At 41.5% G+C, this 13,947-nt stretch overlaps 1 protein-coding gene across 1 annotated transcript in view; it reads left to right on the top strand.

Annotated features, from left to right (window-relative positions):
- The window catches only part of LOC134467303 (parvalbumin-like EF-hand-containing protein), an 11,724-nt gene extending 8,552 nt beyond the window's left edge, over positions 1-3,172 (top strand). Inside the window, exon 5 of the mRNA XM_063221201.1 lies at positions 1,843-3,172. Coding sequence (XP_063077271.1) covers positions 1,843-1,886 — 44 coding nt within the window. The 3' untranslated portion in view covers positions 1,887-3,172. The remainder of the gene's footprint in view (positions 1-1,842) is intronic.
- The last annotated feature ends 10,775 nt before the right edge of the window (positions 3,173-13,947 follow it).

Here is a 13,947-nt window from a genome sequence, read left to right on the forward strand (position 1 = left end):
AAAACAAAAAAAACAGAACAAAGCGAACAACATGGTTTCCTAACCAAAAAGACAAAAGCCACGAAATCTGCAGTCGTACTACATGTGAACATTAGTGTTGTCAAAATATCAACCTGAAGTGGAGAATTGTAGCCTACACCTTGATGAAATGCACAGCCAGTGGTGTAGTCTACGTAAAACGCAGGTATACGCACCCATTTCAAAATTTCAGGGATTACAGTATACCCACTTAAAATTGATTGATCCATTATTTACAATAGCACAAATATATACAGTACACATCAAAAAATGCTCAAATATACAGTATATCCACTTCAAAAAGTAGACTACACCACTGGAGCCATCATCACAGTCCAAAGCATTCATAGGCCTACCAGGTTAGGCTACATCACGCTACTGCTCCATGCAAATGTGCACTCCACAGTCATTTTTGACCGTTTGAAATTGAAATATCGTTTAAGGAAGACAGGATGAGCATGGGCACAAAGTTTTGAGTATGGGGATTTTTAGAAGAGTAGGCTTACAAAATATAGTATAGTAGCCTATAGCTTACAGAAAGTCTGTCTACATTGTGCAATAAACCCACCATGCAGCAAATAAGCCAAACCTAGCTACTTCAAAGCTCAACCATAAGTCAACAAAATGTATTCCAAACGGTGTAGGCCTACCTTAAAACGCTGTCTTCGTCGCAGCAAATGTCTTTGTTTCTTGCAATCACTCTACTTTAATCCACAGCTTAGCCTACACACCCAGCACTGGTCACATCAGAATCTTGTGTGGTAATTATTTTGTTCCATTTCTTCAGACATAGGCTACATCCTAAATGTACCACATATAAATATATGTATGATAATAATATTATTTCGACTATAAGGAGATATACTGGTAGTTCTAACAAATCAAAACAAACCCCATTGCTTCTGGTGGTGCAGTTCTCTTCCTTACCACTTGGTGGAGTCTGTTCGTAACCCAATTCAATAACCACAGAGCAAGTGCATCTGGACTGGACAGACTGTAAACTGTAACAGTCGTGTGGAAATCGGAAAATAACTCATAATTTATTAATATTTCCATCCTTTGGTAACCAATCTACATATCACAGGTTCTTAAAATACTGAAAACGAAACTGTGTTACTAAGATCTTGTAAACTTCCGCGATCTACGGTGTATGAAAATTATCAGTAGCAAAGGGGTGTGGCCAATTTACTTACTTGACACCGTCAGTGAGGTATTGCCGTCTGGTATACGGTATAAATACTAACTAGTCAGCTGATTTCAGGATATACCGGAATGCGGAAAGTTGGATGTCAGTTCATGAGTTTAAAATTTCAATCTTAAAAGTACAGGGTCGGTTAAGAACGCAAGACGGCCGTATTATTACATTTCACGGCCGCGGCCCACCGGGACAAGTCCCCGATCTCCCGACGGCCACTCCGCGCCTGCGTGTGTGTGTGTGTGTGTGTGTGTGCATGCGTGTGTGTGTGCGTGCGTGCGTGCGTGTGTGTTCAATTTCAGCAGTACTGTATATGTATACCCATATTACCCACAGTAATAGGGGAAATGCGCATTGTTCCCTGTGGGTCTTAAGTTTCGCCCGCATTTAACCGAATAGCACTGTGGGCGTGTATCCCTCACGTTTCATCTTTGTGTGTGTGTGTGTGTGTGTGTGTGTGTGTGTGTGTGTGTGTGTGTGTGTGTGTGTGTGTGTGTGTGTGTGTGTGTGTGTGCGCGCATGCGTGTGTGTGTGCGCGCATGCGTGTGTGTGTGTGTGCCTGTGTGTGTGTGCGTATGCGTATGCGTGTGCGTGTGTACGTGCGTGCGTGCATGTGTGTTCTCTTTCAGAGTTCTCTGACATGGTGAAGATGGAGAAGAAACCAAGAAAGTAGAAAGTAGACGCCGTGCCGTGCCGCACCGCTCTCCTGTGATGATGATGCAGAGTAGAAGTAGAGGAGAAGTAGAAGAAAGACGGCTAGACGGCTAGACAGCTAGACGGCTGGATGACTGCTGATGGGGCTTCGGCAAATGTTTCATACGCCATCAAATTTGTTTTCATTTGTTTGCTGTTAATACTATATGCAGGGCTCCAAATTAACACCAGCCAATCAGCCAAATGCTGGTGACATTTCAGATTGACTGCTAGAAAGGACTAACTTGCTACTAGCCACTTTGACCCATTAGAGAGTCTGTGTTTGGCTAGTGAGATACAATCTACCATCATCACCGTCATTTTGACGGGTGATGTGAAATAAATAATTTAGAGCCCTGACTACAGTATACGTGGGGTCCAGTACACCCAAAGGGCTGGAGTCCTAATATAGCTTGTATGAGAAACAACGTTTTTTTATGTCAACATTGACAGAGCGATACGTTTTCCACTGGATAACATCGACGCATACACGTTTGTTTTTTTGTTGTAATCTATATTTAACTGATTAGCACATCGCTAAAAAACATTGCAGCTTGACACACAACTATCCAGCCCAGCCAAGTGAAATAAAAGGGTATAGGCCTAGCCAGAGACATGGAAGTAAGAGATAGGCTAATCCCATTGACCTCCATGTTCCGCAACAATGGCGGCTCATGGAGCCTTTGACACACAGATCGTCAAAGACAATAGTTCCAAAATAGCTCCAGGAAGTGAGGGTCGAATACAGAAAGTGCAGTAGGCCTAAATGTAAATGTACATGTAATTCACGTTTCCTTCATCTTTGCTTGGTATGTAGTGGTTTTGAGTTTGCCTATAGCGAAAAGAAAGATGCTTTTTAAACAATTTGAATCATGTCACCAACGGACTTCCTGCACCCGGGTTGTCACAACTCTGAATTCCATGGCTCTGAGGGCCCTATGATGTTACTCCATGAGTATTCTGTAAAGACATCCCATTTTAAAACAAAATACCCAGAATTTATATCCAAACCATGTGTGTAAAACAAGGGCTGACACAAGAGTCTTAATAAGCATGCATGGCTATCACCATCTTAAACCACTAGTGAGAGTGAGAGGAAACACCTACTTATTGTCTCCGTAGGGGAGGTGTGGTTTATGGTTGTCCATGGTCGTTTATTAGGTGCTATGAATGTCTATCAATGTGGATATCCAATAATATCAACTGTAAACAATGATGCTGCTCTTCTCTTAAATAAAGCTATTAACAACATTGTCTTAAACTTCTCATCTGTTGCCACTATGTTTGATCCAATGATATTTATTCTTGTAGTTTTTTTACTGATCAAACCAATGAGTAGATTACAATGTAGGCTATAAAAACTACAAGCTTCTGCAGATGGGGTCGCCGGAGGGCCTATTCACTACTTGCTGAAGACTTTTGATTTTGGGAACACTGATGATGGGCTAGACCCGAAACGTTTGCATCCCACTTTTTGTTTTGGCTTCTCTTTATTTTTCAGCTTTTAATACAGTTTCACTGAACAGCATCAAGCTCCTGTGTGCGACTCCTTTTTCTTCACACTGGTTCATAGTACTTAGAATCACCATGAAATATGGTGGTAGAACCATTTTTACTACCAAAAGCCATAGTAAAATTAGGGTTGGAAGGACCCATGACATACCATGGTAATAATACTATGGTTGGTTTATAGTTATTAGAATCATTATGAAATACCATAGTAAAGTCATGTTTACTACTATGGATATGCCATAGTAAAATAAGGGTTGGTTCAGAGCAACCATGACATAGCATGGTAGAACTATGGTTACTAAAAAATACAAATTAACGTAACATTTCAGAGTGAGAAATATAGTAGGCTACCATGTGTGGCGTGTGGGAGAGTCAACTTATTGAGGTGCGTGTGTCACACACTCAATGTCAGGGACAGAAGACGACCCAAGAGCGCAAGTTCAAATTCAGAGTTGTTTATTGAAGGGTTCAGGGGGGAAGAGGAGTGAGTGAATCTTGAGGTCTTTGGAGGTGCCGGTTCCAGGGGTGCTAGGAGTGCCAGGGGTGTCAGGGGTTCCAGGGGTGCTTGGGGCTCTGGGGTTTTGCAGGGTCCTGTGGGTTACCTGGGGCTCACCAAGTGTCCGGGGGTTTCCAGTCCAAAGTGCCTAGTGTGTGTGTCCCCCAGTGATCGAGCGGCGTGTCGGGCTGAGGGTGGTGAAGCGTCTGGGCTCGCTCATCTGGTGGTCGGAGAACTGGGGGAACACACACACAAAAGCAATATGAATGGCAGGCAGAAGTACAGACCAGGGCTAGGCAATAATCGTGGTGAGAGACAGAAGGCAGAATCGAGTTACCGGAGGGGCTGAAGATCAGAGAGTAGTCGAGGTCCAGAAGGCAGGTCGGGATAGTCGGGGCAGTAGAACAGGGAGGCAGTCAAGAGGATCGGAATCAGACAGGAGTCAGAGCGTAGACAGGCAGGTTACTGGTCCGGGTTTGAAGACGATCTGACAGGGCTTGGCTGAAAAACAGGGCTTGATATACTGGGAGAGGTTAGTGGGGAAATGCAGTGCAGCTGGCAGAGTAATTAGAACAGAGTGAGGCAAGGTGAGGATGGTGAGTGGGAAATGCAGTGCAGCTGGCCAGGTAACAAGAGCAGAGCAGGGCGGAGCCAGGTGGAGCTCGTTAGGCAGAGTAGGGAGAGAGTGAGCAGAGTGGCAGAGAATTGAATGCAATTAAGGTTGCTACCAGGGAGAGAGAGTGCTCATGACACTCAGCGTGAGATTTGAAAGCTCTCTATGCAGGGGCACAGTAGGGCACTGAGAGATAATGCGAACGTCCGAAGTGTGCGAAACAAACACTTTTTTGCAGTTATTTTAAAAAGCTTGTAAAGTAATTATATTATTGCAGGTAGTGCATGTGCGCTATTTTGTGTGCACTCTGTAGATTACCCCGTATGTTAAACTTGAGCTAAATTCCAAGGTAGCAAGGTTGTTGTTTTTTGTGAAACTCATACACAGCAAATCAATACTCAGACACGTGCCCCAAAATAGGTCTGGCGATGCCCCTGTTGTAACTTTGCCTGGACAAATGGACAAAATATCTGACCAGTGGTCGCTCTACCCATTTGGGGACCCTTGGCAAAACATAAACATAAGGCCCTCTTCAATTGACTTTGCTGTTTCTTAAAATGACGAGACTTTTGCCCACAGTCACAAGCCCCTAATGAAATGTAATACTCCATGAGCCTTTTTTTTTTTTTTTTTACAGTGCACTAGCTCAGTGATTCTTAACCTGGGGTGCGCCAGAGATTTCAAGGGGTGTGCAGAATTTTGTTTGTGCTGAGGTTGTTGGATGTTTCTGAACATTATAATTAGGCCAAATCAAAACCAAATTAAGACATGTTTTGGTCCTCATGTAAAGGCATTAAGGTATTGATAGAGGATACTATCTCAAGCAAGAATCATTGTAATTAATCACTGCAGTCCCTTTTCAGTTTGGCTTGGGGGTGCGCGGCTTGTCTTCGGCACAGGTAAGGGGGTGCTTTAAGAAAAAAGGTTAAGAACCACTGCACTAGCTGACGCTTCCAAAGCGACTTATAGTTATTTAGGTACAGGGTATTGGTTACAGTACCTGAAAACCAATAGGGGTCTTTCCACGGACTCAGTTCTACGGGATTTGCGTGCTCGAGGCATGGCTTCAGATTTTATTTGCATTTACTGCACCCAATGTTGGATTAGGTGCCTTGCTCAAAGGCACTTCAGCCATGGATTAAGGTCAGGATAGGGTGAGATTTGAACCTACAACCCTCTGAACTAAAGGCCAGCGCTCTGACCATTGAGCCATGGCTTCCTTGTTATTACTGCAGAAGAGGTGGACGTTATAGCATCATTTGGCAATGCGTCAGCGTTTGTGTTGTTAGTTCCCCATTCAAAGTATTCAACCGGATCACACCGCACTCTCGATTAAAAGGTGCCAAACATAAACAAAAAACTGTCTAAAATAGAAAGAAAAATGTTTGCACATTTAAATTATATTTGTGTTCTTTTTAATAAGCCAAGCTTTCAGTCTACTGACCTTCCTCTGGGCTCAGTTGACTGTTGTTAGTTCCCCATTCAAAGTAATGGGGAAATCACAAACCCCAAAACCACAAACCAGGCCTTGTATAGCAGTCAGACTCACTGTCTCCACGATCATCAATACAAGATCCTGGTGATAAATGAACGTAACTCCGGACGGAAATTAATCTTGTGAAATTACAAACATTATAGAAACCGTACCAAGTACATAGTAAATATGCGCCACAATCCAAGTTAAAGGCATTCCAATAACAAATTGGAGTGGGTGGCCTCTTTTTTTTGGCCAGGCTGGCTCTGTATATGACACATAGATACAGCTGTTACTTCCTCTTTAGTCAGGAAAGCAGCAATGACTCAAAAACTTGTGGAACTTGTGTATGACCTCATTCTCTTACTGTAACAGGTGACAGTCGTCATTGCAAAGGACACAAGGACTGATACGAAGGGACACGTATGAAAGGCAAGATACAAGAAGACTACCACAAGTGAGTTTTTACTCCTTAGCTACTGTATTGATTTGGTGACACTTAATTTTATGGTCCCTCACAAATGAAATGTATTCTTAAATAAACAAGTGCATCATGGGAGTCCCTCCCAATAATTACATAATTAATTTGAATATACATATATACTAGGGCTGGGCAATGTTAACGCATTAACGGTGCGTTAACTATTGAGGTCAGTATCAACCGACAATTTTGTTAATGCTTAACGCAGCAGGGTTTTTTTGTGTTTCTTTGAGCATTTTATGACCGTCGTTCGTGACTGATATTTTGAAAGTGTCAGCACGCTTCTGTTACTGCTGCTGGCAAAGAAAAACACAGGCTCTAGAGAAGTAGGCAAAACAAAATAGGCATAGCCTACAGAAGGACGCCAACTTCTGAATGGACATTTTCGGTACAAAGTTCTATAGCCCTAGTTGCGCTGCTCTTGAGCAGCATGCAAGGTTAATATTGTTTGGTCAGCATAATAAGGTGTCAGACTAGTCTAACGCCTTGTTATGCTGACTGTCTATCAGCTGTCAATAACTCGACACAGACTGACAGTGTGCATAGCTGATAACTTAAGTTCCGATCAAAAAGTCATATTAAGAAATAATAATAAAAAAAATAATAATGATGAAAAAAAACACACACACACACACACACACACACACACACACACACACACACACACACACACACACACACACACACACACACACACACACAAACACACACACACACATATATATAATGTATATATTTATTATTATTATTATTCATGATTTCAAACATTTCCATAAAGCAGATTCACATGTTTCTGAAAAGACATTATAGTGTTTTTATTTCCATATGTGCGCATTTCTGCCTGCTCTTCAGATGTAGTAATGTACAGCACAACTCTGAATACACAATAGATGACACTTAAAATGACAGAAATATGGAAAAGAAAAATGGCCTCCGTCAGAAATGTGAAATGACCGTTGTTATGATCTGACTCAGTTGTGTTGTGTGTGATTACCACGCTGGCGCACCAGATTTAATTCCAGCCGGGGTCATTTGCCAATCCTTCCCTGTCTCTCTTTCCCAACTCGTTTCCTGTTTCTCCTCCACTGTCCTTCCAAAAATAAATGTATAAAAAGCCCCAAAAATATATATTTTTTAAGTTCATTGTGTGTGTCTGGGGTTGGGTGGGTTGGATACCATGTACTGCAGTCTCCCGTAGGGACCTGGTCTCAAGCATGCTGCCCTCCAAAGCTAAAAGGCAGGAAGCTCCGAGCTGAGTAAAATGACTTTATAATGATACTGTTGTCCAGCCTTAGGTGCTTCAAGTAGATTATTGATATGTGGCTGTTTTGTTACTTTAAAAAAAAGGTTGGGAACCACTGCCTTATATTAACTGTCACAGAATGGAGAGATCGCATCTGGTATTCATTCAGAAATGTGTTTTAACCTGCTTTGAGCCACGGTGGTTCCTGTAACTACAAACCCCAACTCCGATGAAGTTGGGACGTTTGGTAAACAGTGAATAAAATCAAAATGCTATCATTTTAAAAACATTCAATCTATTCATTAGATGGAGAATAGTGAAAAGACAACATATTAAGTGTTAAAACTGAGAAAAAATATTGTTTTGGGGGACATATGTACTCATTTCTAATTTGATAAATCCAACACGTCTCAAAAGAGTTGGGACGGGGACAATAAATGGCAGCAAATGTCGAGGAAGACTAAAAACAAAACAAAAGACAACACTTAACAGTTAAATACATTAACCGATGAGATAATTTTATATAAAAAACAGTGTTGATTCCTATCTTGGACATTATTTCACCTGCTTAAATGGTGGGTGTATTCCTTGTCATGTTGTAACGCCGCATTATGTAATAACGGTGCAATATGTAATAATGTAACAAATTATTACATAATGTGGTGACAATCGCCGCATTGTGTAATAATTTACGCATTTCGTAATACATTTCTTGAACGCATTTCGTAATAACTTTTTTCTCATCTTGTAATAAATTATTACAAAATGCGAAATTTATTACGGAATGCGGCCGCAACTTTTTTTTTTGATGGAAATGTAATAAGATGGTGCATTATGTAATAATCTATATGGATATGTTTTTTCTGCACTTGGATTCAGTAGGCGCAGCACACACACATAGTCTCAGTGACATGGTATAGTCACTGCCCTCTCTCTCTCATTCTTCTCAGTTCTCAAACTGCTCGAGAGTCGCGAATGATGCGGTTAAAACCGTTAAGAAATAATTTCACAACTTGTTGCGTGCAACGAGTCCAACGAATGTCTCGCACTTTCTGCTACATTACACCAATTTACAGCGACATTAAATAGGCCAGGTCTAAACACTTCACGAGGTGGTGAAAACTAAATTAAATATCTAAATTAAATATCTTGGATAGCCTATATAGACCTAGGCCTAACTAGATTTGTTGCAATACAGATTCATTTTCTAGAGCCAGAAGTGTTCCGCTGGACTGACGAAACCGAACACGATCAAGTTTGCAACTTCTTTCCCTCGTGCGCTGTCCGTCAGCACCACCTGTCATTAGACGTCCGATTAGCTTTCATTACGTGCTGAGGGAAAAACTCTCGCCATTAGGCCTATGTGCTGTTGCACTGTTGTGAGAGATATCACCAAATAATTTAGATAAAAGTCAGAACATTATTTTGGCAATGAAAGGCACACAGGTGGCTGGAAGCTCAAGCAGTCTTCAGTCTGTTCATTTAAGTTTTTGGGTGCTCTTGGATATCGGGGATCAGTTCATGTAGAGAGAAGAGTTCATCCAGGCACTCCAAAATAAGGTGCCCAAACGATAAGTTACATTAAAAAGCCTTTAATGGTACTGGGCTGGGGTTACATTAAAAAGCCGACATGTTTCGACCTCACCAGGTCTTCATCATTGAAAAGAAAGGCCTCCCTTAAATAGTGACATCACCACATGTGACCCATTACGCACTACACACATTTGCGCACACCATAGAAAACAAAGATTAAAAATAGCCTGGGGTAATAAGTGATGCCACAGAAAAAATGACCAGAAGTACAAATAAAAATCACAAAAAACAAGTAAAATCAATATCCTCATTTAGACCAGGATAGCGCATGGCATCCAGTTGGTGTATCCAAAAAGTCTGCCTCTGATTAGGCCTAAGTCTTTTTAGCCTGTCCCCACCCCTCGGAAGAGGTTTGATATGCTCGACGTATGCGCAGCAGAGAATCATTTTTACCATGGTATTCATATGTTTCGCCATGGGATAGTCAAAACTGCCCACTCTGATACCATATTTATGTTCTGCTAGCCTATCTCGCATGCGCCTTTTTGTGCGTCCGATATAAAAGAACCCTTCAGCGCAAGGACAAGTTAGGCGGTATATGACAAATGTAGAATTGCAATTAATGAAATCTCTCTGTCCATATTCATTCGTGGTTTTAGTATCCACAAAAGATTTGGCTTGTGTAACATTTGGACAGTGGGGGCAGTTCATACATCTATGAACTGTCTTAACAAAAAAAGGACGGGACTGCTGCTGGCGATGATGTTTGTTTTTGGTCAATAACGTGTTGCGTTGTAGGGAGCGCGCTTCACTGTATGCGTTTTGGATGGCTTCCTTGGAATATTCATTAACTAATATTCACTTTCTGGATTTGACGATATATAAAGACGCGGAGGGACAGCTGCACACCACCTTATTCAGAAAGGCGACCTCTCGGAACACCATTCTGAGAGCGGATTCATTCCATCCCCCGCATCTCATTAGAAATATTCCACACGGCCAATTCCAGAGATTAGGCGTATCTGTGATTTCGAAAATGATTTTCACGAGCAGGCCGAGCTGATGGAGAAAAGATTCAGTGATAGAGCCTATCACCCTGAAGCCATCCAAAACGCATACAGTGAAGCGCGCTCCCTTCAACGCAACACGTTATTGACCAAAAAGAAACATCATCGCCACCAGCAGTCCCGTCCTTTTTTTGTTACGACATATAGTACACAAGCGACGCGGATCAGGCAAATTATTGGTCCATTATTGAAAGTGATGCGCAACTACGTGAGGTGTTCCCAGAACCACCCATGGTGTCTTTAAAGAGTGCACCCAGCCTAGGAGATAAATTAATGCGCTCTCACCTACAGGTGAAAAAGAGAGAAACCTGGCTGCGTAAACCCATTGGCACCTATAGATGTATGAACTGCCCTCACTGCCCAAATGTTACACAAGCCAAATCTTTTGTGGATACTAAAACCACGAGAGAATACGGACAGAGAGATTTCATCAATTGCAATTCTACATATACCGCCTAACTTGTCCTTGCGCTGAAGGGTTCTTTTATATCGGACGCACAAAAAGGCGCATGCGAGATAGGCTAGCAGAACATAAATACCTGTATGCTATCAGAGTGGGCAATTTTGACTATCCCATGGCGAAACATTTCAATGAATATACCATGGTAAAAATGATTCTCTGCTGCGCATACAGGGCGTCGAGCATATCAAACCTCTTCCGAGGGGTGGGGACAGGCTAAAAAGACTTTTTGGATACACCAACTGGATGCCATGCGCTATCCTGGTCTAAATGAGGATATTGATTTTACTTGTTTTTTGTGATGCTTATTTGTACTTCTGGTCATTTTTTTCTGTGGCATCACTTATTACCCCAGGCTATTTTTTTATCTTTGTTTTCTCTGGTGTGCGCAAATGTGTTTAGTGCGTAATGGGTCACATGTGGTGATGTCACTATTTAAGGGAGGCCTTTCTTTTCAATGGTGAACGTAGCCCTGATGAAGACCTGGTGAGGTCGAAACATGTCGGCTTTTTAATGTAACCCCAGCCCAGTACCATTAAAGGCTTTTAATGTAACTTCCCGTTTGGACACCTTATTTTGGAGTGCCTGGATGAACTCTTCTCTCTACATGAACTGATCCCCGATATCCAAGAGCACCCAAAAACTTAAATGAACAGACTGAACAGATTGCCAAAATAATGTTCTGACTTTTATCTAAATTATTTGGTGATATCCCTCACAACAGTGCAACAGCACATGGGCCTAATGGCGAGAGTTTTTCCCTCAGCACGTAATGAAAGCTAATCGGACGTCTGATGACAGGTGGTGCTGACGGACAGCGCATGAGGGAAAGAAGTTGCAAACTTGATCGTGTTAGGTTTCGTCAGTCCAACGGAACACCTCTGGCTATAGAAAATGAATCTGTATTGCAACAAATCTAGTTAGGCCTAGGTCTATATAGGCTATCCAAGATATTTAATTTAGACATAATCCTTTCAAGCCGTGCAGCATCAACGTGGTCATATAGGCTACTGTCTGCACTTGTTCCGTTGCCTGCCTCATAGCAGAGAAGGAATGGCTTGCTGTTGTTGAGGATTTGTAACGTGGATTATCGAAACTGAAGACTTGATTTCTTTTATTGATACCTTTTTGTTTGGTATAATTACGGACAATGCAAATAACTGATTTTTGTGACGTTCGGACATTTTTGGAAGGAATATAATCGAATTAGTCCCGCCGCTTGGGTTATTGTTTTTCGCGTGCATGTGGATGAGCATAGGCTATTGAATTTGATTGCAGCCTAATAGGACTACTGAACAGTGGACTGAAATTGAAAATAGGACAAAGAGTGGCATTTTTCTCGGGTGCTATGACTTCTTGCTTTGCAAGAAGACAGTCTCCTCACTCCACGGGCAAAAAGCACCATGGTCAGACCCTGGCGCGCATGTAGGCAGACATGAAAGACTCACTACTCCACGGGCAAATATCGGGAAAAATTAAGCACCACCAGCATGGACAGCTCCCCACGAGTCACTTATAATGGTTGGTCTTTTCCTAGGATTTGATTCATGTTGTTTGGGGGAAAATATTAAAATAGCCTTTGTAATGTTAAGAATATTTCCAAAGAGCCAAGATGGGGCTTAAGATCAATATGGGCCAGGTTTGTCTCCGTGCGTACACACACACACACACACACACACACACTCTCTCTCTCTCTCTCTCTCTCTCTCTCTCTCTCTCTCTCTCTCTCTCTCTCTCTCTCTCTCGCCACAGACCTACGCAAGTGCAAGACAAGTTTTCACCTCCTCGTGAAGTGTTAAGACCTGGCTTATTTAATGTTGCTGTAAATTGGTGTAATGTAGCAGAAAGTGCGAGACATTCGTTGGACTCGTTGCACGCAACAAGTTGTGAAATTATTTCTTAACGGTTTTAACCGCATCATTCGCGACTCTCGAGCAGTTTGAGAACTGAGAAGAATGAGAGAGAGAGAGGGCAGTGACTATACAATGTCACTGAGACTATGTATGTGTGCTGCGCCTACTGAATCCAAGTGCAGAAAAAACATATCCATATAGATTATTACATAATGCACCATGTTATTACATTTCCATCAAAAAAAAAAGTTGCGGCCGCATTCCGTAATAAATTTCGCATTTTGTAATAATTTATTACAAGATGAGAAAAAAGTTATTACGAAATGCGTTCAAGAAATGTATTACGAAATGCGTAAATTATTACACAATGCGGCGATTGTCACCACATTATGTAATAATTTGTTACATTATTACATATTGCACCGTTATTACATAATGCGGCGTTACACATGTTTTGCAATGTTTTCCTTTCTGTAGTGCGTACAGTGTGACAGGTCTTGACCAAAAACCCACCATTTTATCACCTGCTGGTCCTTATGATGGAGCCAAACTGTTAAAACATAGTAGAGAATGCAATTTGACCTTACTATGTGGCAGTAATCGAAGATCTCCCTTCAAAATATAATGCATGAGTGGCTTTTCATGCTGTTTAAAACCCATGTATACCATTCAGCACTGTATTTAACTCTACAGATGAGTGAGAGCATCTTAACCAATGCACTACTGCACCCACATGCCATCATGGAGGCTGACTTTTGAAGCTAGCACTAACACAAGTTGGATGGTCCATTTTTACTGTAGCACAGGATGTGCAATGCTCTATTATTGTCAAAAAGAATGAACTTCTACAACTTCTGCTGACTTCTGTAAGCAAAGGACAGTTTCCCATGTCTTCTGGGTCTATTTCAAGTGAGCTCAGGTGCTTAGGAGAATGTTACACCCCTGTATCATTTTCATGCATTAAGCATTCTTAATATGGTCAATTTTCAACAGCTCTAATTCCTGGAGTGCTTGAGTGAGACTACAGCCAATATATATTTCATGATGTCATGAACCTATACAATGATTTTATTAACAAAAATATGTCTTATATACACTCAATCGTGGTAAATCAAAGGGAATTCAAAAATGTATGTAATAACTATGGTAATTATTCCCTTTGCATCTTTAATTCTGAGTGACTCAGCCTCTCTGTGATGATCTTATAGGCTACCTGGACACCTATATTGTCCGTCAGTACAATTCATTTTGAAATGTTCTTCTTTTTTGTTTTATCTTATTTGGATGTTTACTAAATTTCACTGATCCC

This window comes from Engraulis encrasicolus, chromosome 17, assembly GCF_034702125.1.
Source record: "Engraulis encrasicolus isolate BLACKSEA-1 chromosome 17, IST_EnEncr_1.0, whole genome shotgun sequence".
In the NCBI taxonomy this organism is placed as follows: domain Eukaryota; kingdom Metazoa; phylum Chordata; class Actinopteri; order Clupeiformes; family Engraulidae; genus Engraulis; species Engraulis encrasicolus.